This window comes from Trichosurus vulpecula, chromosome 5 (assembly GCF_011100635.1).
Source record: "Trichosurus vulpecula isolate mTriVul1 chromosome 5, mTriVul1.pri, whole genome shotgun sequence".
Classification (NCBI taxonomy): Eukaryota; Metazoa; Chordata; class Mammalia; order Diprotodontia; family Phalangeridae; genus Trichosurus; species Trichosurus vulpecula.
The window spans coordinates 41,343,723-41,366,539 of NC_050577.1; the positions used below are offsets into that span (position 1 = coordinate 41,343,723).

Consider the following 22,817-nt stretch of genomic DNA (forward strand, 5'->3'; position numbering starts at 1 on the left):
CTAGTTGCAAAGATTTTCTCCCAATTTTCTGCTTCCCTCCTAATCTTTGTTGTATTGGCTTTTTTTGTACAAAAACATTTCAATTTGACATAATCAAAATTATCCATTTTGTGTTTTGTAATGCTCTTTATCTCTTATTGGGTCATGAATTCTTTACTTTTCCATAAATCTGATAAGTAAACTATTCCTTGCTTTCCCAAATTACTTAATAGTATCAGCTTTTACTTCTAAATCATGAACCCATTAAATGGGAATTTTTGAGAGTTTTGCGGAAGCCACAGACAACACAGAGCTTATGACCAAAACAATTCAGACTTCTTCTCTGGTATGAAGGGAGTGCCAAAAAATTTCATGTGAATTTTCCAGATTGTGGGGGTGCCATGCTCCTAAACCCTGCTATGCGGAATGGATAACTGTATTTATCTCTATTTAAGGGCATCTTGGGAGTTGACACAGCTTAGTATGGTCCAAGTATTAAGTTGTGGGCATTTGTAATCATGTTTTAGATTGACGGTGTGTTTGGTTTAACGATCTGTGTATTTAATGGTAGTTGTCATATGTGTTCATGTCTAAAAATAATCTAACTTACAGGCGTCTCATGATTGAGAAGATTGCTGCTCATCTTGCTGACTTTACTCCACGCCTTCAGAGTAACACAAGAGCACTTTATCAGTATTGTCCTATTCCTGTTATCAACTATCCACAGTTAGAGAATGAACTCTTTTGTAATATTTATTACCTCAAACATCTTTGTGATACACTCCGATTTCCAGACTGGCCAATTAAAGATCCAGTAAGTCAATTTTATGTCTCCTCACATCATGACCTTTGTTCAGTCAGTTGTGTGAAAGTCTTTCCTCCTTAAAATTTAGCACTGTTTAATTTTTTTATGTTAATATAGTTGTCCCAAGGTCCACTTTAAATGAGTCTTTATATCCTTTGGTATCATTTGTTATCTTGACAATAACAATATTGACAATCAAAATATAGACATAATTTCATGCATGATGCCGGTAAACAGCCACTGTAACAATTGGGTGGGCCCTTGGGTAGAGAGCTAAAGTGGTCTTGACCTTAAGGAGGCTCTCTTAACCGCGTAGGCTGGACAAGCGATGGCTCTGAGTGCTGCTTAGACTGAGCCAGGCTTCAGGGACCGTGCTGACCTGCTCCTAGCGTCCTGCAGGATGTACATAGCTTGGTTGGTTTAGGCCCAGTCCTTGAGCTGGAGCTGTTCTCACCTAATTTATGAGTGTGACCAATCTCAGTGTTTTATTGGACCCTGAGCTACATTGCTAGTGTCATCTGTATAGTAGTCATCTGTATAATTATATTTTTATAGGATTCCTTGGATATTCACACTGATTATTGATTTAGTCAAATATTTCAAATCCTGTTAGGTGAATATATTTGCATTTGGAGCCATGAATAATATCATATGGCATCTTACAAGCAATTAAAAAAATCAATTTGGACGCTAAAATATTGCACTTAGTTGAACATCAGTATAATGATATGAAAGCAACAATGATTAATACCAATGTCTTTGGCCTACATTTATAAAGACTGAAAAAAACCACCACATTTTAAAAAATTCCTTAATTTTAAGAGCTTCAGCTATATAATGGTATTTTTCCTTTTGGGGGATGAAATCTAACATTCCTTTAAACTGAAGGAGTACAATTCATAACAGATGGACCATTGTCTCTCCCCTCTCCCCCTCCCTTTTACTGTTTGATGCTGAATATATAATTTGACTAGTCAATTATGATTCTCTAATTGAGCAAACTAGATATGCAAATTAAAATTTTTTTTAAATTTTAAAGTATACAATTGATGTATATGTATATATAAATTATTATATATAATTTTAAAGCATACAATTTCATCCACATTTCAATAGCTTGAAAATGGAACTTTTTATTTCCAAGGTGAAGCTTCTGAAAGATACCCTTGATGCCTGGAAGAAGGAAGTAGAGAAAAAACCACCTATAATGTCAATAGATGATGCTTATGAAGTGCTTAACCTCCCTAATGGACAGGGGCAGTAAGTTAATAATTAATATTGTAGTCATTAATAGATCACTTAGCACTGATTTTTTGTAAATAATTTCTGAAAAGTAAAACCATATCAAAAATACCCTCATTTATATAAAAACCAACAGATTATTTTTGTTTTAGTTGATGTGGTTTTACCACCTAGAGATAGCTCTACATCTGAAGTTATTAACATGATTTCACACTTGATTTCTTGCCAGAAATGTTTATATAACCTTAACATTCCTTATTACCATTAGGATTTATTTGAATTTTATGTTTATAGAGATGAAGATTTTTATATTGAAGTTTGTAAATGTGAGATTTAGTAGCAACATGCCTAAGTTCTAGAAGAGTTTATGATAGATTAGTTCTTAAGAATGTTAGTAGTGCATGTGATCTGGCCTTTATTTTGGGAAACTCTGATCTACTCCTTTATCTTCTGTTACAACCTGTGTAAGTGACTCCCAATACAGCTTTCAAGGTTTCAGAATGCTCTACTGCTCATAGCTCAGGCTGAACATGTCCCAAATTTACTAAACCACCCTCCTTCTTTCCAAAGTGGCTTCCTTTAACATTCATTTCTAATGATAGTCACACTATCGATGCTGATACCATCTGACTCTTCCCTCCACCATCCACTCAGTAAGCATTCACCTTTGGAAGTTCATTCAGTCCATATTTACCACCTTGTCAAATTGTGGTCAGTTATCCACTGACTTCCCTGATACTCCCCTTCTTTTCTCAGTGAGTTTAGTACCTGGCCCATAGTCTTTCACCCCTTCCCAACTCTGCCCTCATACTAGGGGACTTTAGCGTACATATTAGTAGTCTTTCAGACATACTGTCCTTCCAGTTTCTTAATCTGTGCTGACTGGGTCATTTTAGTGTCCTCTAAAAATTTGTTATGTAATCTCAACTGCACCGTCAACATGGCAAAGCAGTTCTTTTACACTTCTCTAATTTGCTGTCTTGTTTTTCCTTGAGGCAATCAAGGTTGAGTGACTTGCCCAGGGTCACACAGCTAGTAAGTGTCACATGTCTGAGGCTGGATTTGAACTCAGGTCCTTCTGATTCCAGTGCTCTTTGCACTATGTCACCTAACTGCTCCAATCCACTGTCTTAATACACTGGCTACATTTCCTCTTTAATTTTTACTTAGCTTCTTCCTACCCCTCCCTTCCCCCTGCCCCCAACCTTCTCACCTCTTTCCAAAAGAGACTGGAGAAAGGGCTGGAAGGCATCCAGTCAGATGCATGGCCCTGTTCAACTATTCCCTTGCCTCATATATCACTGAAAAACTTTAAGGTTGTTTGCTGACAGCTGTCTTCTTTCTACTCATTTCACATCACCCAGACCACTCTTTCCTCCTTGGGCCCATCTCATGTGAACAGATGGCCCTTCTCTTCCACGTCAAGCCCCTCTGCCTTCCTGAGTGATCCTGTTGCATCTTGTCTTCTCCAACACATTGCCTCTCTATCACCCTCTCTGACTGAATCTTTAATCTCTCCCTGTCTATTGGCTGCTTCTCTATGACCTACAGACATGCCCATGTCTCCTTCATCCACAGAAACCTTCACTTGATCCGTCCATCCCTGCTTGTTGTCATTCCATATCTCTTCTCCCTTTTGTAGCTAAACTTCTTGAGAAGGCCATTTACTGGAACTGCTTCTATTTCCTTTCCTCTTCTAACTATGGAGTCTGGCCTTTGATCTAATCATTCAACTAAACTTTTCAAAGTTAACAAAGATCTCTTAGTTAGCAGATCTAATGGCCATTTCTCAGTCCTCATTCTCCTGCACCTCTTTGCAGCCTTTGACACCCTTAAAGACCCTCTTCTCTAGCTTTCTATGACACTGCTCTATCCTGGTAATTCTCCTACTTGTTTTACCACTTCTTCTCAGTGTCCGTGGCTGGATCTTTGCTCAGGTCACACTAGGTCTATGTCCTAGGCTCTCTTCTCTCTCTACCATTTGGTGATCTCATAAGCTCACATAGATTAAATTATCTCTGTGCTGATGATTTTCAGATCTACTTATCCAGTCCTAACATTTCTCCGAACCTCCAGACTTCTCCAACTACTTGCTTGACATTTGAAACTATTTGTCCCATAAATATCTTAAACTCAACATGTCCACAGCTGAACTCATTTTCTTAACCCCCAAACCATGCCATCTTCCTAAGTTCTTTATCGCCATCGAGGGTGCCACCATCCTCCCAGCCACCCAGACATACAACTTAGGTATACATCCCCTGCTCTCCTTTGACACAGCCAGCACCCTAAAGTATGCCCTCATCACCTCATGCCTAGACTACTTCAGTAGCCTGCTGGTTGGTCTCCTTAGGTTTCTGTGGTTCAGATCTGACCCTTTTACATCCAACCCTGCCTGACCCCTTCTTCCCTACCCCCACTCCATTCAGCAAAATCCAGTGACTCCCTGTCACTTCCCGTATTATATATAATGTACCATTTAGCATAACCTACACACACACACACACACACACACACACACACACACACACCCCTCCCCCCACCTTTTCAGTCTTCTTATATCTCCCCAACACCTTCTCCTACTGTGCAGCTTCAACCTTGATCTGCTGCATCCTTTTCCTGCCTCAACTCCACGTTTCAGAGGGAAGAGAAATAGTGGAACAGGGCCATGCATCTGACTGGATGCCTTTCAGCCCTTTCTCCAGTCTCTTTTGGGAAGAGGGGCACCCTCACCCCGCAGTCAGTGATGAACCTCCTCACACCTGGTCATTCTTTTCACGTCCCCATGATTCTGAACTCCTATTGGTCATCTTCCAAACCCCATCATCCAGTTCCTCATGTCCAGGCTCTTTTACAACCTACTCCCCTCCCACCTTTCCAGTCTTCCTACATCTTACTCCTCGACATACACAAGTACTCTTCACTCCAGTGACACCGGCCTTCTGGCTGTTCCACCAACAAAACCCTCCATCTCTTAGCTCTGAACATTTTCTCTAGCTCTCCTCCATGCCTGGAATGTTCTTCCTTCTCTGCTCTGCCTACAGACCTCCCTGACTTTCCTTAAGTCCCAGCTACAGAAAGCCTTACCCTAACCCCTCTTGGTTTTAGTGCCTTCTCTCTGCTGTTTCCTTTTTATCCTATGTATAGTTTGTTCTGTATGTATTTGTTTGCATATTGTAACCCTTGTTAATTTGTAAGGTCGTTAAGGTAACAACAGTCTTCTGCCTCTTTCTGAGTCCTCAGCTTTTAGCACAGTGGCACATAGTAGTAGCCACTTAGTAAACATCAATTGAGCGATCATTTAATTGATTTCTCCTACCAAATAAAGTGAATCTTGTCCACATCTACTTTTCTAGCTTTTTCATGCATTTTTTTAGAACATATTTTCTGTTTCAGCCAAATCAGAACTGTTTTCTGTTCTTTTGCTCTTTTTCATACCGATGCCCCGCTGGGCCTGATCCTTGGAAGAAACTCTTCCCTTCTCTCTTGCCCTGCGTCATGCCACACCCTTCTAAGACTAAGATCAAGGGGGAATCTTGCAGAAAGCTTTGTGGCCAAAAGCAATTTTCTCATCATCAGATTGTTCACAAACCTTTTCTCCTTCTCATTTATTCCATTCTTATTTGCAAAGTATCTGATGGTTAACAGGCCCTGTCCCTTATTAGACAAACTCCTTCTTCTGGGTCCCCAGTGCTTTGTACTCAGGCAGCTAGCATAGTTACTTGTGTAATATTGTTCTGTAAGTTTGTAATTTAATAACCAGTAAATTGTGCTTTTTGATCTTATTAATGGAAAGTATATTGTATCTTAGCGTTAAGGCGTTGGTCCTTGTTTTTAAATTCCCTCCTCCCATTTTTAAAAATATTTTTACTCTCTTCCGTTCTCAGAATTGCAAAGGGTGTGTGTGTGTGTGTGTGTGTGTGTGTGTGTGTGTGTGTAACACTCACAATTCCTTTGTAAGAAGCTTGTAATTTGTAGTGAAGCTGGTAATTTTCACTTAGCCACGTCAATGTCAGTGTTTGGCGAATGAATGAAAGCATTTGTGAAGTGCTTAGTAGAAGCTCAGTATTGTGTGCTGAAGATACTAACTGTCAAAGGCAAAACTTTAAATCTGAATGACCAAATTTGTAGCTTTGTAGAAATGATAACAAGAAACATTTCCATCAAATATCCTTTGCCAGAAGAGTTGGTGACTTATTGTGTTCTTGTATATTGATACATTTGTAAAACACCATGTTACAGGCATGAAGAGAGCAAGATCAGGAAAGCCTACTTCAGACTGGCCCAGAAATACCACCCTGACAAGAATCCCGAAGGGAGGGTAGGTACCCCGGAAGCAAGGCTGGCTGTTTCCAGATTCAGTCATTCGACACTTGTTTTAGCTTCACCAAACATGTAGATGAACTTGTAATTTTGTAGCTTATGCATGTCAGTCTTATTCTCCTTCTTCATGTGCAACTGCTAGGAGCCGCTAGGGGGCGCCACAGTGCACAGAGCTTGGGACCTGGAGTCAGGAAGAACTGAGTTCAAATGTGACTTCAGACACTGATTGCCTGTGTGACTCCAGCTTAGTCACTTGAACCCCCTGCTTGCTTTATTCTCTCATCTGTAAAACGGGGATAATAATAGTACCTACATCTCAGAGTGGTTGTATTGCATGAGATAATAATGGTAAAGCACATAGTACAGTGCCTGGCACATAGTAGGTGCTTAATAAATGCTTATTGAATCCATCCATCATTTGAGACTAATAATCTATGGATTCTTTTCCCTTTCTTTCTATCAGTGTCAGCCTCCACTTCCATTAATAAGCCCTCAGTTTAATAAAGGATCAGTGAAAAGGTATCTTTCAGATAAAATCAGTGCCATCTGGAGATAACCTTTGGTTTTCTCAATGTTTTTATAAAACGTAGATGAGAGCAGCCTGCTTAAAAAAAAGAACCAAAGTATTGCTTCATTGATCCACTCATGAGCCCTCCTCCATCAAACTTCCAGTCATTTGACAAATCCTGTTGATTCTCATCTTGTAAGCTTTCATATTTCTTTCTTTTCATATCGCTATCACCCTAGCCCAGATCTTTAATGAAAATGATTTACAAAGTTTAATTTTGTTTTTAAATTTCTGTCTTATGTGTTTACATCACATTCATTTCTGCATATACTCCCCCACATGCCTTTACCTTTTAGTTGTAATACCTAGTGCTAGTGGCGTAGATGTTTTTAACTTTGTTTTTGAGCAGTGGTTATAAACATATATATGACACATATCCAATGCAACAAATACACATTGAGACGGGGGTGGGGTGGGGGCAGGGAGTATATATAGCATTAGATATTTTCTTTCCTTTTTGGACATCCCTGTGACTTGGTATAGGGAACTCGAGGAGACACTCTCCACCAATACAGATTAGCTACTGCTCTGCAGTTTATGGCCTAGTGGTTTCCTTGGCCAATGAGAGCTTAAGTGACTTGTGCCTGTGTCTTCCTGACTTGGAGGCCAGCTGTCCTATTGGCTGTGCCATGGTGCTTTTCTGTGTACATATGTCATAAACATAAAAATCTTGCTTGAGGAGTTTATGCTTATTTGTGTAATAGATATAATTGTATTATACTTGAAATATATTAAAATTAAATCAACACATTTCTACAAAATTTCAAATTTTCTTGATAACAATACAGAATACTTTATTGCTGAAGAGTTAAGTAATTAGAGTTAAAAGGCAGTTTTATTATATTATTTTACCAGTGTTCATAGGAAGCTAGGTGATGCAGTACAGAATGCTGGGCCTGAAGTCAGGAAGACTCATCTTCCTGAGTTCAGCTAGCAGTGTGACCATAGGCAAGTCACTTAACCCTGTTTACCTCAGTTTCTTCATCTGTAAAATAAGGTGGAGAAGGAAATGGCAAACCACTCCAGTATCTTTGCCAAGAAAACCCCAAATTGGGTCGCAAAGAGTAAGACTTGACTGAAAAAGGAATGAACAACAACCAAAAAAAACGGTATTCGTAGAAAATAACTTTTATGTTATAAAATATTCTGTGTTTATTTTTAGTAATTTCCTATAACAAATGAAGTGAAGATGACATTAGTTGGTTATTTTTCCACAGACTATTTTGTTTAATGACTCTCATTTTCCCACTATTGTTAAACAGGCTTGCTGTTTATCTTTGTTTCCTTACAGGATATGTTTGAAAAAGTAAATAAAGCATATGAATTCTTATGTACAAAATCATCCAAAGTAATTGATGGTCCAGATCCAGAAAATATAATTTTAATTCTGAAAGCACAGAGCATCCTCTTCAATCGGCATAAAGAAGGTGAGTGTGTCAAGTCAGTTTCTTTTATTCCCAAATTTAACTTTCTTCTGAATTTTCTTCCTTGACTAACTGTGTTATCAAAAGAGACAACACAGCCTAATGGAATGAGTCCTGACCTACGAGTCGGACACCAGTATTTAAGTCCTTTCTCAAACATTTAAGAACCATAATTGTGGGCAAATCACTGAATTCTCAGAAATGCAATTTCTTTATCTCTAAAATAAGGATGATCCCTTTCCCACCTATCATAAGGGGAGTCTTGAGGGGAACAGTTTGCAGACCTTAAAGAGCTACATAAATTTGAGCTGTTTGGATTAGTTGATATTTTCTAAGGTATAGAAAATCCTTTTTGGAAGGAGAGTGGTGGAATCTTTAGCAGAATAGTTACTGAGAGAATGATTAAAGTTCTTGAAGGTTAGCTAGAGTGTGCAAATTCTAAAAGACTTGGGAACATTAGATATAAGCATAAGGTGGGACATGCTTCTTGATGTTTGAAAGAGGGTTCAAAGTCTAAGTATAGTTGAACATTTTATATACAGAAGGTAATGTTTAGACATCCGAAGACAGTTTGTTTTTTTTTAACATTAAAATGCTTATTTCTGCATGGCTCATTTTTACATCACTGCAATATAATCCATCATTTTTAATTATAAAATTACTTTTATAGGGATATTTACTTTTGCAAGAATTTGTTTAGAAATTATTTTCACTTTAGTGATTTTTGATAAGTTAATATTATTAGGCTAACCTGAGTTGATGTGTAAGCTTGGACTTCAAGATAGGAAAAGGAGAACTTGGGAAACTGAGTTAAACTTATAAAGCATCATCTCTCATTCATGTGTCCAAGTTGCTGGTTTTATTTTTACATTGTTTTCAGAAATGAGTTTTGATGGCAGCAGATTCGAATAGTTGGCCAAGTGAAAAGACTTTAAGAACTAGCAGAATTAGTCTACCCCCCCAAAGTTTGAGAGAAAATTTGGAACATTGGTGTGTTTGTTGGAGGGTGGGTACCTGTGTTCAATTTAACCAAGTATGTCATGTTTTGCTTGTGGGTAATGTGGAACTAGTTAAGCTAGCCGATAGTAGAGTTAATAGATTAGTAACTGGTCTTAAGGAGGGGTGGTAGCTTAGAGCAGTGTTCTAACTTTTTTGTATTCCTTGGACCCTTTGGCAGTGTCTGATGAAACCTATAGACATCATATTTTTATGCATAAAATAAAATGCATGGGATTTTAAGGGAGACCAGTTTTATTGAAATACTGGTATCTACGAGATTTAAAAAAAAAAAAACAAAGAAAAAAGTCCACAGACTCTAGATTAAAGAACCCCTAGATGATGTGGAGGTCTGCAGCATGTTGTCTCTATGATCTGTTTTTGGCCCTTTGGTAGTCTGTGTTTTTATCAGTAGTTCTGGTGAAGGCCCATATACTCTTCTCTACCCATTTGCCAGTGAAACAAAGCTTGTAGGGACAGCTAATGAGTGCACACGGTGAAGGATGAGGTCCTCAAGCTTTTCACAGACAAGAACAATGAATTTGATCGAAGGAGATAATGTTTGATAGTTGTGAGCATAAAATTCTATGCTTGGATCCAAGAAATTAATTTCCCAGGCACAGCAGGGTAGAATGATGTGGGGGATAATTGGACTGCAAGCCTTGAACAAGTCAGCTGTTATGTTATGGTTGCCAGAAGCCCTGCTATTGTGGGAGGCTTGTCCAGAAAAGGGAAGGGGAGAATGCAGCTGGGTTTTTTGCTCTGATCAAACCACATCTGGAATATGGTGTTCAGTTCTAGAACACAGGAGCAGTGAATGGGGTTTGCAGAAAAGCATGTTTAGGCTAACTGTAAGAAAAATATGTCCTTAAATTTCCTAACAGTTCAAAGTAGAAGGGTCATATTGGAAAAGACTATTCTCTCTCTCATTGGAGGACTTCAAGCAAAGTCTGCAAACCTCTTGGTGCTAGTGTAGAAGGGACTCTTCTCTGGATGCTGGCTGGACCAGGTCGCGTCTAAAATCTTTTTTCAGCTCTCAATTCTGTCATTTTGTCATTCTGTGACTAAACAGAACCTAAATCAATAACTTGGATACTAGGACAAGGCTCTTTTCTCATAGTATATCTAAGTTGAAGTTTTATAGTAGAACATTCTGGGATTGGGATAAACAGTTATGTTCTATTTAATTGACTGACCACATTTAGAGAATTAGTGAGATTTTAGCACATGCAAACAGTGAACTTCACTAGAGTTGTATATGCATACATTGTAGACAATTAACAATGTATTCTGGGTTTGTTTGGTTTTTTTTGCATCCTGCTTGTATTCTTACTGGAGAAATTTTGCATCTAGAACTTTAAAAGAATATTTTGTTAATTTTTAAAATGAAAATTCAGGATAAACAAAACAATACACTGGTTTGCTTGAACCTTGCCAAAAAAAAAAAAAGAATGCAGTATTTTTTTCTGCAGTCGTCCTAAGTAATTTTTTTCAGGTACATCCCAAATTTTTTTTTAAGAAATTAGTATTATTGTAAGGGAATGGGTACCTTGTTCATTAATTTAACGTTCAGCTGTGCATAAGAAGAAATGCATATGGGTTAAAGAAGTAACAATTTGATAAACTCATAAGATCAAAGCTGCTAGATTCTAAATTCTGCTAGAAAACCTGATCATTTTTCTAGTATTAGTACCTTTGCGTAGACTGATAGATGAAATAGCTATAAAATCAGTGTAGGGGAGAAAAGGAAAACTAAACAAATTTTATTTTAGTTTAAAATTGTTAAATGTTTAAAGAACTGTTCTTTTAGACATCTATAAGTATTCATGGATGCCAAACCATTTTAAATCCCCAATAAAAATCTCTTTTTGACTTTGGGTTATTTCAGATTTACAGCCTTACAAATATGCAGGGTATCCCATGTTAATTAGGACTATCACAATGGAAACTTCAGATGATCTCCTTTTCTCAAAAGAATCACCGCTGCTACCTGCTGCAACCGAGCTGGCTTTCCATACTGTCAATTGTTCTGCACTCAATGCAGAAGAATTAAGAAGAGAGAATGGAATAGAGGTAATGACTTTGTGCTTATCTGAAAAACAGATCCTGACTATGATTGCATTTGTTTTTCTACAAAAAAGCCATGAAATATAAATACTGTAGGCCTCTTAATTTTTAATTTATTTTTCTTTATACTTGACCCTGAGTTCTGGACATAATGCCACTCAGCTATAATGTTTTTGCATACTGTGTTGGAGCAGCTGGGGTCTAAAATTGGTGAATCTTGTTCTATTGTTTTTAATCCATTTAAAAAAATGTTAAAGTTGCTCAAAAGAAACTATTCAAAGTCTCTTGGTGAAATTTCTTTAGCAGCAGCAAGTCAGTCAGCACTTACTGATCTTCTGAAGTTTTGAAAGCTAATCAAGTATGAGAGAACCAGTTTGCATTGGGTCTAATAAGTCATCTATGTGGCTTATTTTGGATCTTTTGAGAAATATATATGGATTTGTGGTGAGAGGGAAATTCAGCTAATAATTAATATCCAGAACAAAATCATTATCCAGCTTAAATAATTGCTATGAAAAGGATAGCATGTGTTAAGTTCCCTTTTTGGTCAATTTGTCTTCATGGATTGTGATCTTGTGAATTTTTTTTTTTTTTTGCCTCTTTCCTTGAATAGAAAATGCTAAATGGTTCATTAAGGAGGGAAAACACTAGTTTGGTATTGACTTAGGAAACCAAAATATAAGCTAATGGATTTTAGCATGACAAGTTCTTTTATACAGTTTTGTTTGGAAAACTTTGGACTCCCAACCTGAATCAGATTTTTAACTGTTAATTCATTTCTTTATAGGTGTTACAAGAAGCATTCAGTCGTTGTGTGGCAGTCTTGAATCGTTCTAGTAAGCCAACTGATATGTCTGTGCAGGTAGGCTCGAAGAAATTTGTTGCAGTCTATTCATTATTCATTCATGTGGGTTAGGAGAAAGAGCCTAGTACTGGAAGTTAGAAGACCTGAGCTCTAAGCCCATTTCCTCATCTATAAAATGTGGATAATGCTTATAGTTAAAGGGTAGTGTGAGGAAAGCACCTTAAGGTTATAAATACAAAAATGAGTTCAAGTCATGGTAAGGGAAGATATTAATAGGTAATTAACATTGTAGAGCACTTAAAATGATTTATTATAACATCTTAAAGCATGAAGTATTTTAGTACTATCTGTGTAGCTGAATGCTCTGTATAGGTGGATTGCAGTTAAATATTCAAATCATAATTCGTTCCTTAGCCCATCCTTTCCTCCCATGGATAAAAAAGAACAGAAGGATGAAAGTTTATCAGATGTATACAGATGACATCAGTTGACATGACTTTGTAGAAATAAAATTAAAATATTTATAAATGAACACTAACAAAATACAGCCATGAGACTTTTAAGATTTGTGCTATACTGATAGCCTGAACTAAATACTCTAATTTTAAAAAAAACAAATATCTGAATCAGGCAACCTAGCAAGGTTTTTCTACGTACTAGGTACTGATGCATACTTCAAAGCATTAACTAGTATTCTGAACTAATTTTATTATCTTTTTTTTTTCTTTAAATGACTATATACAGGACCAGATCTTTTCTTGTGTTTCTGCTTTCAGGTATGTGGGCATATATGTAAATGTTACAGTGTGGCAGCTCAGTTTGAAGAGTGTCGAGAGAAGATCACTGAGATGCCTGGCATCATCAAGGATCTCTGTCGAGTGCTGTATTATGGCAAGGTGAGCTTGTCTTAATATACTTCTTAATTACTTAATTACTTTGGAGTGATGTTTGAATAGGTACTTCCACAAGTTTTTGGTTGTTTTTTGTTGCTTTAATAAGTGGGAAATTTTCTCCAGTGAACCTTAGAAATGATCACTAGGTTCCCTTTCAATGCTAGCGCACAAAGGTATATACAATCTCTAAAGTTACTCAGCTCATGCAAATAGTAATTCTTAGCCTCCCAAAGCCTAAGAGGGGGGATTGTAATAGAAACCGGGAAGATTCATCAGGATTGTGTCTGAGATTGGAATGTTCCAAGCAGCAAGGGAGTATTGGTCAATAGGTTACACTGATAGTACAAGATGTTTGTCAGTTGGCTGTTTTTGTCAGATTCTGCTTATGCCTAAAATAATAAACTTTTTCTTGATTTTTAGAAATAGAATTGCCTGATGAATATTTGATCTATTGTTTGTTTGTGAGAATTGACAAGGAAATAAAATAATTTAAAAAATTAACTCAGTGGTCAGAGCCAAAATGGCAGATTGACGCAGCCACCCAGCTGAACTTGTTCAACATTCCCCTCCAAACAGCTTGCCTCAAATTAAGTTTTGGAGTGGAAGAGCCAACAAAAGGTTGGGTCAGGAGAAGTCTGGAAGGCCTATCTGGAGCCCACACATGGTAGCAGCAACAGCTTTGGGAGCTCATGGCTCAGAAATAGTAAGGAGGTTGGACAGTTGGTAAGAAAGAAATTACAGGGGACCCTTTGCTGGCACTGGGTGCCGCTAGTGGTGATTGGCAACTCTGTTGCCCATTTACAGTTTTGGGTCACAGTTCTAAGGCAGAGAGGAGTGCTGGGGTCGGTCACAAGGGAGCAGGGGCTTTAGTTGCCATTCCAGGGCAAAGAGAGCCACTAGTACTTGTGGCTGCAGGGGACCACGGCCCTTCCTGAGTAAGGACCAGAGTATAGAGCAAGAGAGCAGAGGCCATATCTCTCCCAGGATCATAGCACCTTGGAAGTACCAAAAGCTTGCAGGATACCCCTTTACCCTAGTACTAATTCTAAAAACAGCATGAAAAAGCCTAAAGCATAGGACAAGTCCTCCCCACCCCCAGGTGAGCAGAACTTTAACATAAAATTCAAAGTCAAGATATAGGCTGGAAAAATGAGCAAACAACAACAAAGAAGGAATTTGACCATAAAAAAAATTACGACAGTGGCTGGTAAGACCACGACATAAACTCAGAAGAAGACAACAGTGTGAAAATAGGTACCAAAAAAGCCTTGAAGCATTTTTGCTAATTGGACCCAAGCCCAGCATGAATTCCTGGAAGAGTTAAAGAAAGAGATAATTGGGAAAAGAAATGAGAGAGCTATAAGAAAATTATGAAAGAGAATTAAACAGATTGGTAAAAGAGGCACAAAAATCTACTGAAGAGAAGAATTCTTTAAAAATCATTATTGTCCAAATAAAAAAAAAGATACAACATCTCACTAATGAAAATAATTACATAAAAATTAGAACTGGACACCTGGAAGCTAATTACTCCATGAGACATCAAGAAACAATAAAACAAAGTTAAAAGAATGAAAAAAGATGGAAGAAAATGTGAAGTATCTCAGTAGAAAAACAAATGACCTGGAAAATAGATCAATGAGAGATAATTTAAGAATTATTGATCAAAGAGACATCACATTTTAGGAAATTGTAGGGAAAATTGCCTTGGTATCTTAGATTCAGAGGTTAAAATAAAAATTGAAAGAATTGACTGTTCAGCAGAAATATTATAGATAAATTCCAGAGTTTGTGAGTCAAAGACAAAATACTTCAGGCAGCCAGGAAGGAACAATCCAAATGCTGTGTAGCCACAGTCAGGATCTCACAAGATTTAGTAGCTTCCATGTTAAAGTGGAGGGCTTGCAATCTGATGTTCTGGGAGATAAAGGACCTAAGATTAGCACCAAGAATAACCTATCCAGCAAAACTGAGTATAATTTTTTTGGGAGGGGGAAATGGATGTTTAATGGATTAGAGGACTTCAAAGAATTCCTGGTGAAAAGACCAGAGCTGAAGAGAAAATTTGACATTCCAACTGAAGACTCAAGAGAAGCATAAAAAGGTAAACATGAAAGAGTAATCATAGGGGATTCAATAAAATTAAGTTGTTTACATTCCTACATGGGAAGATAATACATATAACTCCTAAGGACTCTATTCAATTTGTGGAGAGGAGGGTGAGGCAGTTGGGGTTAAGTCTCTTGTCCTGGGTCACATAGCAAGTAAGGAGCTGAGGCTTTTGAACTCAGGTCCTCCTAACTCCAGGGCAAGTACTGAACTTTATCGTTATTTGGGCAATTAAAAGACAGAAGGCATGGGTATGAGTCTCTTATGTTGGAGTGATCTCCAGAAAAATGAAGGCTCCAGAAAGAGGGATACACTGGGAGAAAGGGGAAGGGAAAAGTAGAATGAGGAAAATTTTCTCACATAAAAGATACATACAGGGAAGAGCTTTTACAATGGAGGGGGAAATGGCAGGGGGCCAGGGTGGGGTAGGTAGTGCTTGAACCTCACTTAATGGAATTGGCTGAAAAAGGGAAGACTATCTATACACACTTGTTTGTACAGTTTTCCCTTCCACATCGTGGTTTTGATGTATCGCGAATTGGCATAAGAAATTAAATGGGAATTTTTAGGAGTTTTTAGAAAGCCACGGATGACAGACAAAGGCCAGCAGAAAACACAGTTTAGAAACTCAGAAATGCCACACACACACACACACACACACACACACAATCTTTACATCGACCTACATATAGCCTGTTACCAAATACTTACTGCAAATTTCATAATAAGGTACTGTAAACACCCCATAAAAGAAAAAAGTCAGACTTTTTCTCCAGTATGAAGGAAAGGCTAAAAAGTTTTATGTGGATTTTCCAGATTGCAGGGACCCCATTCCTCTAACCTCCCACGATGTGGAAGGGATAACTATATATAGAAATATGGCTTAGTCAATAGGGAAATAGAAGGGGAAAGGAATAAGACAAGGTGGGGAGGTAATAATAAAAGAGGACAGATTAAGACGGCAGTAGTTAGAAGCAAAATAGACTTTTGAGGAGGGATAGGATAAAAAAGAAAGGAAGGATGAAACAAGAAAATGGGATCGAGGGAAATACACAGTAATCATGAATGTGAATGGGATGAGCTCACCCATGAAATGGACCTGGATCATGTAATGTATTAGAAACCAGAATCTGACAATGTATTTTTTACAAGAGACACACTTGAAACAGAAAGGCATACACATTTAAAATAAAAGGCTGAAGCAGAATCTACTATGCTTAAACTAGTGTAAGAAAAGCAGGGGTAGCACTCTTGATCCCACATAGAGCAAAAGCAAAAATAGACCTAATTAAAAGATTAGGAAAAAAGGTTAGGAAAACCACATTTTGCTAAAAGGTACCATAGACAAATGAAGTAATACTAAAAATGTTTACAAGTTTCTGTGATAAGGGCCTCATTTCTGAAATATATACTGAGTGTAGAACTGAGTCAAATTCCTAAAAATAAGAGCCATTCCCCAGTTGATAAACAATCAAAGAATATGAACAGCCAGTTTTCAGAAGAAGAAATCAAAGCTATCTATAGTCATTAAAAAATGCTTTAAATCACTATTGATTAGAGAAGTGTAAATTAAAATGATTCTGTGGTACCATTTCGCACTTATTGAAAATGACAAATGCTGGAGGGGGTGGGGGGAAAATAGGTACGCTAATGAAGTAGTGGTGGAGTTGTGAACTTTCCAAACCATTCTAGAGAACAATTTGGAACTGTTCGCAAAGGGCTATAAAATTGTGCATATCCTTGGACCCAGGAATATCACTATTAGTTCTGTACCCTAAAGAGATCAAAGAGAAAAATCTATTTAGGAAAAATATATTTATATTATATTATTTATATTATATTTATAAATATATTTATATTAGAAAAATATTTATAACAACTCTTTTTTTGTGGTGGCAAAAAGAATTAGCAATAGAGGGGAAGCTCATCAGTAGGGAAACGGCTGAACAAGTTGTGGCATATGATTATGTTGGAATACTATTGTGCTCTGAGAAATGATGAGGTGGGTGGTTTCAGACAAATATGGCAAGACCTATGTGAACTGATGCAAAGTGAAGCAAGAAGAACCAGATCGTTGTGCATAGTAGCAGTAATATTATAATGATGACCAACTGTGAAAAATTTGGCTACTCTGATCAATACAATAATCCAAGACAATTCCAAAGGGCTCATAATGAAAATAGAGAACTGATAAATTCTGAATTCAATTATAATTTTCTCTATTTTCTTTTAAAAATGGCTAATATGGAAATATATTTTGCATGATTTCACATTTATAATTGATATATTGCTTTGCCTTCTCAGTAGTAGTAGTAGGAGGGGGTGGGAGGGAGGAAAAGAATTTGTAACTCAAATTTTAAAAAGAAAACAATGCTCAAAAGTCAATTTTTTTTTTAAGGAATTGTTTCTGTGAACGTGATGTTTAAAGCTAGGTCATAGGCTGGGATCTGGGTGTAGTGGAACTTGGTTTCTACTATAGTCAGGATATTTGTCTGTAATCTCTGTAACTGGTGGTGTTTGTATATCCCAATTTGTAACCTGTGTCTAGTCTACAAAGAAGATAAAATTTTTATGCCCAGAACTTAGAGACTTAAGCTGAACATGAGTTGGATTCAGTTGCTCTCTCATGTTGTGTGGAGCACTTGTGTGTAGGTTTTAACCCAGTAAAACCTCATATCTCTTAAGGCAGCCTTTGTACCAGTTTAAGTGTGACTCTTGGCTTTAAAGCATAAGCGCACAGGTGATTAAGAGGAAAGCTATCTTGCTAAAGCCACTCTCCCTATGGAAGTTGCTGAGTCTTTGATGATACTAACATGGGAACTTGCCTTTGTTCCTCTAGTCACCTCTGTGTCAGGCATCAATGGGAATAGAATTCAAATCAGAATTAAAGTGGGAAACAATCAACTCTAAGAAACCAGCTGGTTCCTAGAAATTTCAACTTTCTCATTATTAATTTCTTTGCTCTTGATCTTTCAGTGTATCCCACGAGTGGCATCTCTTGGAGTAGAATGTGTCAGTTCATTCGCAGTGGATTTCTGGCTACAGACCCACTTATTTCAGGCGGGAATTTTGTGGCATTTACTTGGATATCTGTTTAATTATGATTACACTCTAGAAGAGAGCGGCATTCAGAAAAATGAAGAGACAAATCAGCAGGTAATTTATCATGCTAATTGGAATATTGAATTTGTACCCTAATCACTACAGTAGAACTCTGGAAACCTTATAGGAGCATTCATTTTAGATAGCCATGTTTTCTGAGCAGTTCCTCTTTTGAGAACCAAAAACTTTTTAAAAAATTTTGATGGAATACATTTTAGGAAGACTTTAGGCACTTTTTATATTCAATAGTTCTTTATTTTCTTATAATTTCTTTAATGAATAAAAATCAGTTTTTCTCTCCCCATTTCCCCATTTTAAAAAAAGGAAAAGCAAAACCCTTATAACAAATATGCATAGTAAATGAAAACAGATTCCCACATTGACCATGTCCCAAAGTGTCTGTCTCATTCTGCATCTTGAGCCCTTTAGCTGGAGGTAGATATGTTTCACCTTTAGTCATCTGGATTTATTGTTGGTCTGTGGGCTAATCAATGATCTTAGGTCTTTCAAAATTGTCTGACTTTGTAGTATTTTTTTTTATGATGTGACTCCTCCTGGTTCTGTTCACTTCACTGTGCCTCAGTTCCTACAAGTGTTCTCAGCTAATAAATGCTTTTAAATTGATGTGTCCTGATGAGAGCAGAATACAGAGGTACCATCATCTCCTTATGCTTGTGAGCTGTACCTCCCTTAATGCATCCCTAGATTGAATTAACATTTTTGGATGCCTTGTATCCCTGTGTATTGGCACTGAACTCATAGTCTTCTTAAACCCCTAGACTTTTTTCAGACAAGCTACTATTAGACCATCCCTCCTCCATCCCCTCCTTGTGAAAGGATGCTAAATTTGCATAAGAAACTATATTTGTATCCCTCATAATTGTAGAATCTTTTGAGATTTTTGATGTTTTAGTAATTTTACTTTTCAGGTCCACCTTCTATCCTCCTCGTTCTTCCCACCCCACCTCCCGCATTGAGAAAGCAAGAAAAATAAAACCGCTGTTACAAACACAAATAAAGCAAAACAAATCCCCACTAGACTAGCCACGTCTAAACAAAGGTCTCAGTTTCCACTCTGAGCCTGTCACCTCTGTAACTAGAAGTGGGCAGTCTGCTTCATCTTGAATCAAAAGTATATTTTCTTGATTTGGGATCATTGTTTTAAAGATAAACCACTGTACCTGTGATGTAATAACACAGTGATACTTTTCAAGACCTATTGACAGATGTGGAGCTATTTCCCTTCCTGGGATGCTGAGCTCTTAGTTTGTATTTGTATTTTAGATGTCTTCCTTGTTGGTTTCACTTTTGTCTTTCTTCCCATTGCTTTCACGATATTTGTAGGCAGCCCTATATCCCAGCATCTGGTTTGTTACTTCTAATCTTCTTTGGTCATGGAAAATTGAATAGCCGAGGAAGGAAAAGCAAAGAGCTCGCGTGAAAGCAGAAGTTTCACTTAAGCGCAGTGCTTAAGCTTTAGTGTACACAGCTTCATAGTCTTTGATTGCTCAGTTGTTTCTAACTGAGGACTTGAGCCCAAGTCTTCTGTTTCCAGGCTGTCTTTCCCTCCATTATGCCATACGTCCCCATGTACATGCAAGTGCCATGCACATGTGTGCACCCATTCTCTATTGGTGTACGGTATGAGTGTGCGTGTAAATATGTAAGCTCTCTTTTCACAACAGGAAGTAGCCAACAGTCTTGCCAAGCTAAGCCTCCTTGCTCTCAGCCGCCTTGGTGGGTATTTGCCTGATGAACAATCTACTCCAGAAAATCCAACGATAAGGAAAAGTTTGACTGGTTTACTGACGCCATATGTTGCTAGAAAACTTGCTGTGATTGGCCCTGCTGAGGTATGTAAGTCTTGGATTATTCATGAATCCAGTATCTTATAGTGCTATTAAAATAATTTTAGAGTTAGTCTGGGTATGAACCAGATCATTTAAGATACAGAACTATACTGATTGGCTTTAGGAAACATGGAAGAGTAACAAGGTAGATATTTTTGTTGGCTGTTGATCTCAATTGACTATACCATGGTGCTGAAGAAGCCAGGAGTGCATCCATTCCCTGTTGGGGCTAGGACTGTAATATTTCATAGCTGTAAGCTGTTCCCTTGCCTTACCCAGTTAAAAGTCATAAGGCATGTGTGTGGTAAAAGTGTGTTGGGGGAAAGGAAGAGAAAGAGAAAGGTGTTCCTTATCTACCCCTCCCCCCACAAAAATCCTATACTGTAATATAGTAGAAAAAGCACAAGAATCAAAAAAGATGGACCCTAGTCCTAGTAGTATAGTAGAAAGAGTTATGTTTTGTTTGTACTGATACTCTTAAACTCAGGAGACTTGAGGAATTTCTTTCCTAGCTCTCAGTTAATTACTAAATCATTTTTGGCAGACCACTTAATCTCACTTTGCTTCAGTTGGCTCTTCTATAAAACAGGGATAAAATGTGTCCTAGCCATCTCACAGTTAAATGTAAGGAAATATTTGTAAACCTTTAAAGTACTTTTCATAGAAAAATTTGGATCCACTACAGCTATAGATAATTGTAATAAAATATTATTAGAGCAAAATAGTTATTTTTCTATTGTAAACAATTGGCACCTAGTACTTTAAAAGGAAACTATTTTGCCAGTTGCATTAGAATGCAAATTTATGAAGGTAAACTTGAATTATTACCATATTATGTTGGGCAAATCACTTAATCTCTTTGGGGATGCTTTTCACTTTTGGATTAAAATAAATGGCCTCTGAAGTTTCTTCCATTTCTCAGACTCTGATTAATCTATCAGCTTTCTTTAAAAAGTAAGTGTACCAAATTTGATTGTAAGGGTACATAGGCTAGGGGTAGGGACCTGATGTTTGATTTCACCCAGCTAGGCAGCTTGGGGATGAGGAGTCCTACCAGCGCAGGGCAGCATCTTCTCTGTAACTTCAAGAACTGTCTGAGGGCACTGGGAACTTAAGAGATACAGACATTATGGCAAGATGTGAACCCAGGCCTTCCTGGCTCTGAATCTAGTTCTTGAAAAAATACTTTGTGTTATTTAACTTAAAAAAAAAACTTAAACAATGAGGATGTTTACTTTCAGATGTTTCTCCTTATCTAAAGTGACTTTTTTAATGCTGGTTGGACAAAATGTAAAGTAGGCAGTTTGTAGCTTCCATTTGCTTTTCCTCCATTTTTGTGGCATCAGTGATACCCCTGTGCCTTCCTTAAAGAGAGGCAGTGTGCTGTCCTGGATAGAATACTGTTTGGATCTCGCTCAGATACTCATTGGCTCTGTGATCCTAGGTGGGTCATGTCACCTTTCTGGGTCTGTCTTCTCACCTCTAAAATAAAACTAACAATAGCACCTAACTCCCAGACCAGTTTTGAGGTTACAAATTAGTATGTCACCAGTAATATTATAGTAGAAAGTATTCATATTCAGATTGCTATTTAAGAACTTTTTAAACCTTTTTTTGTTTGTTTTTGAGGGGGGAAGGCAGGGCAATTGGGGTTAAGTGACTTGCCCAAGGTCACACAGTAAGTGTGTCAAGTGTCTGAGGTCGGATTTGAACTCAGGTCCTCCTGACTTCAGGGCCAGTGCTCTACTCACTGCGCCACCTAGCTGCCCCTATTTAACAACTTTTTAAACACCTTTATGTAAATGGCGATACTTGCCTTCATTTCTCTGGGTTTAATTCAAGAGATGAGGTATATTTCTAAAATAGTTGTTATATGCAGTAATCCATATTTCTAAAGTGATGGACAAGTGGAACTGTTTATTTTCTCTTAGGGTCAGATGGTAGGATTAGATGGCATGTCCAAATAAGATGAGTGTACATAATAGGAGCCAAACATCAGAATCTATAATTTTCTACTTGCATACTTCTTCAAATTAGACATTTTTTAGCATTAAATCAAACCTTGGCTTTGATTGGCCTGAATCTATGGTTTTATTATCCTAGAGGATTTTGAGACCTCAGTTCTGTAATAAATGGGGAGGTATGTCTGGTTCTTTAAAAACTATATTAAAAAGTGAATTGTTTTTGTTTCATAGATTCTGAAGATGCTTAATAGCAACACAGAGAGTCCCTATTTAATTTGGAATAATTCAACAAGAGCAGAACTACTTGAATTTCTGGAATCTCAGCAGGAAAGCATGATTAAAAAAGTATGTTATCTTTTAAAAAATCATTGGTAAAGTGTCCATTTTGGAAGGAAGAATCCATAATGACCTATTGTTAATGTTATAAATCAGCTCCTTCAGTGATTCCTTCAATTCTGGTACAATTGATTACCTTAACTCCAATTAGACTTTCCGAAGGGAACATAGAGATAGAATCTTGCTACTATTTGGCATAAGGAGAATTTTCCTCTTAATAGTAACCAAAGTTTATTTTACTTTTTAATGCTACTTAGATTTATTATACTCCATGATCAGTCAGTTCATATGTACAATTTTCAATGCCCTTTCCCAGCAAACCAAAGTTATTTCTTGGTGCTGAAAACTAAATGC

General features: G+C 37.4%; 1 protein-coding gene across 2 annotated transcripts in view; it reads left to right on the forward strand.

Moving 5' to 3' along the window:
- The window catches only part of DNAJC13 (DnaJ heat shock protein family (Hsp40) member C13), a 123,042-nt gene that overhangs the window by 71,401 nt on the left and 28,824 nt on the right, over positions 1-22,817 (forward strand). For both annotated transcript variants that reach the window (XM_036758915.1, XM_036758916.1), the window contains 10 exons: positions 592-793; positions 1,929-2,044; positions 6,269-6,347; positions 8,209-8,344; positions 11,226-11,410; positions 12,192-12,266; positions 12,986-13,105; positions 18,188-18,367; positions 19,999-20,166; positions 22,359-22,472. In XM_036758915.1, the coding sequence (XP_036614810.1) occupies positions 592-793; positions 1,929-2,044; positions 6,269-6,347; positions 8,209-8,344; positions 11,226-11,410; positions 12,192-12,266; positions 12,986-13,105; positions 18,188-18,367; positions 19,999-20,166; positions 22,359-22,472 (1,375 nt within the window). The remainder of the gene's footprint in view (positions 1-591; positions 794-1,928; positions 2,045-6,268; positions 6,348-8,208; positions 8,345-11,225; positions 11,411-12,191; positions 12,267-12,985; positions 13,106-18,187; positions 18,368-19,998; positions 20,167-22,358; positions 22,473-22,817) is intronic.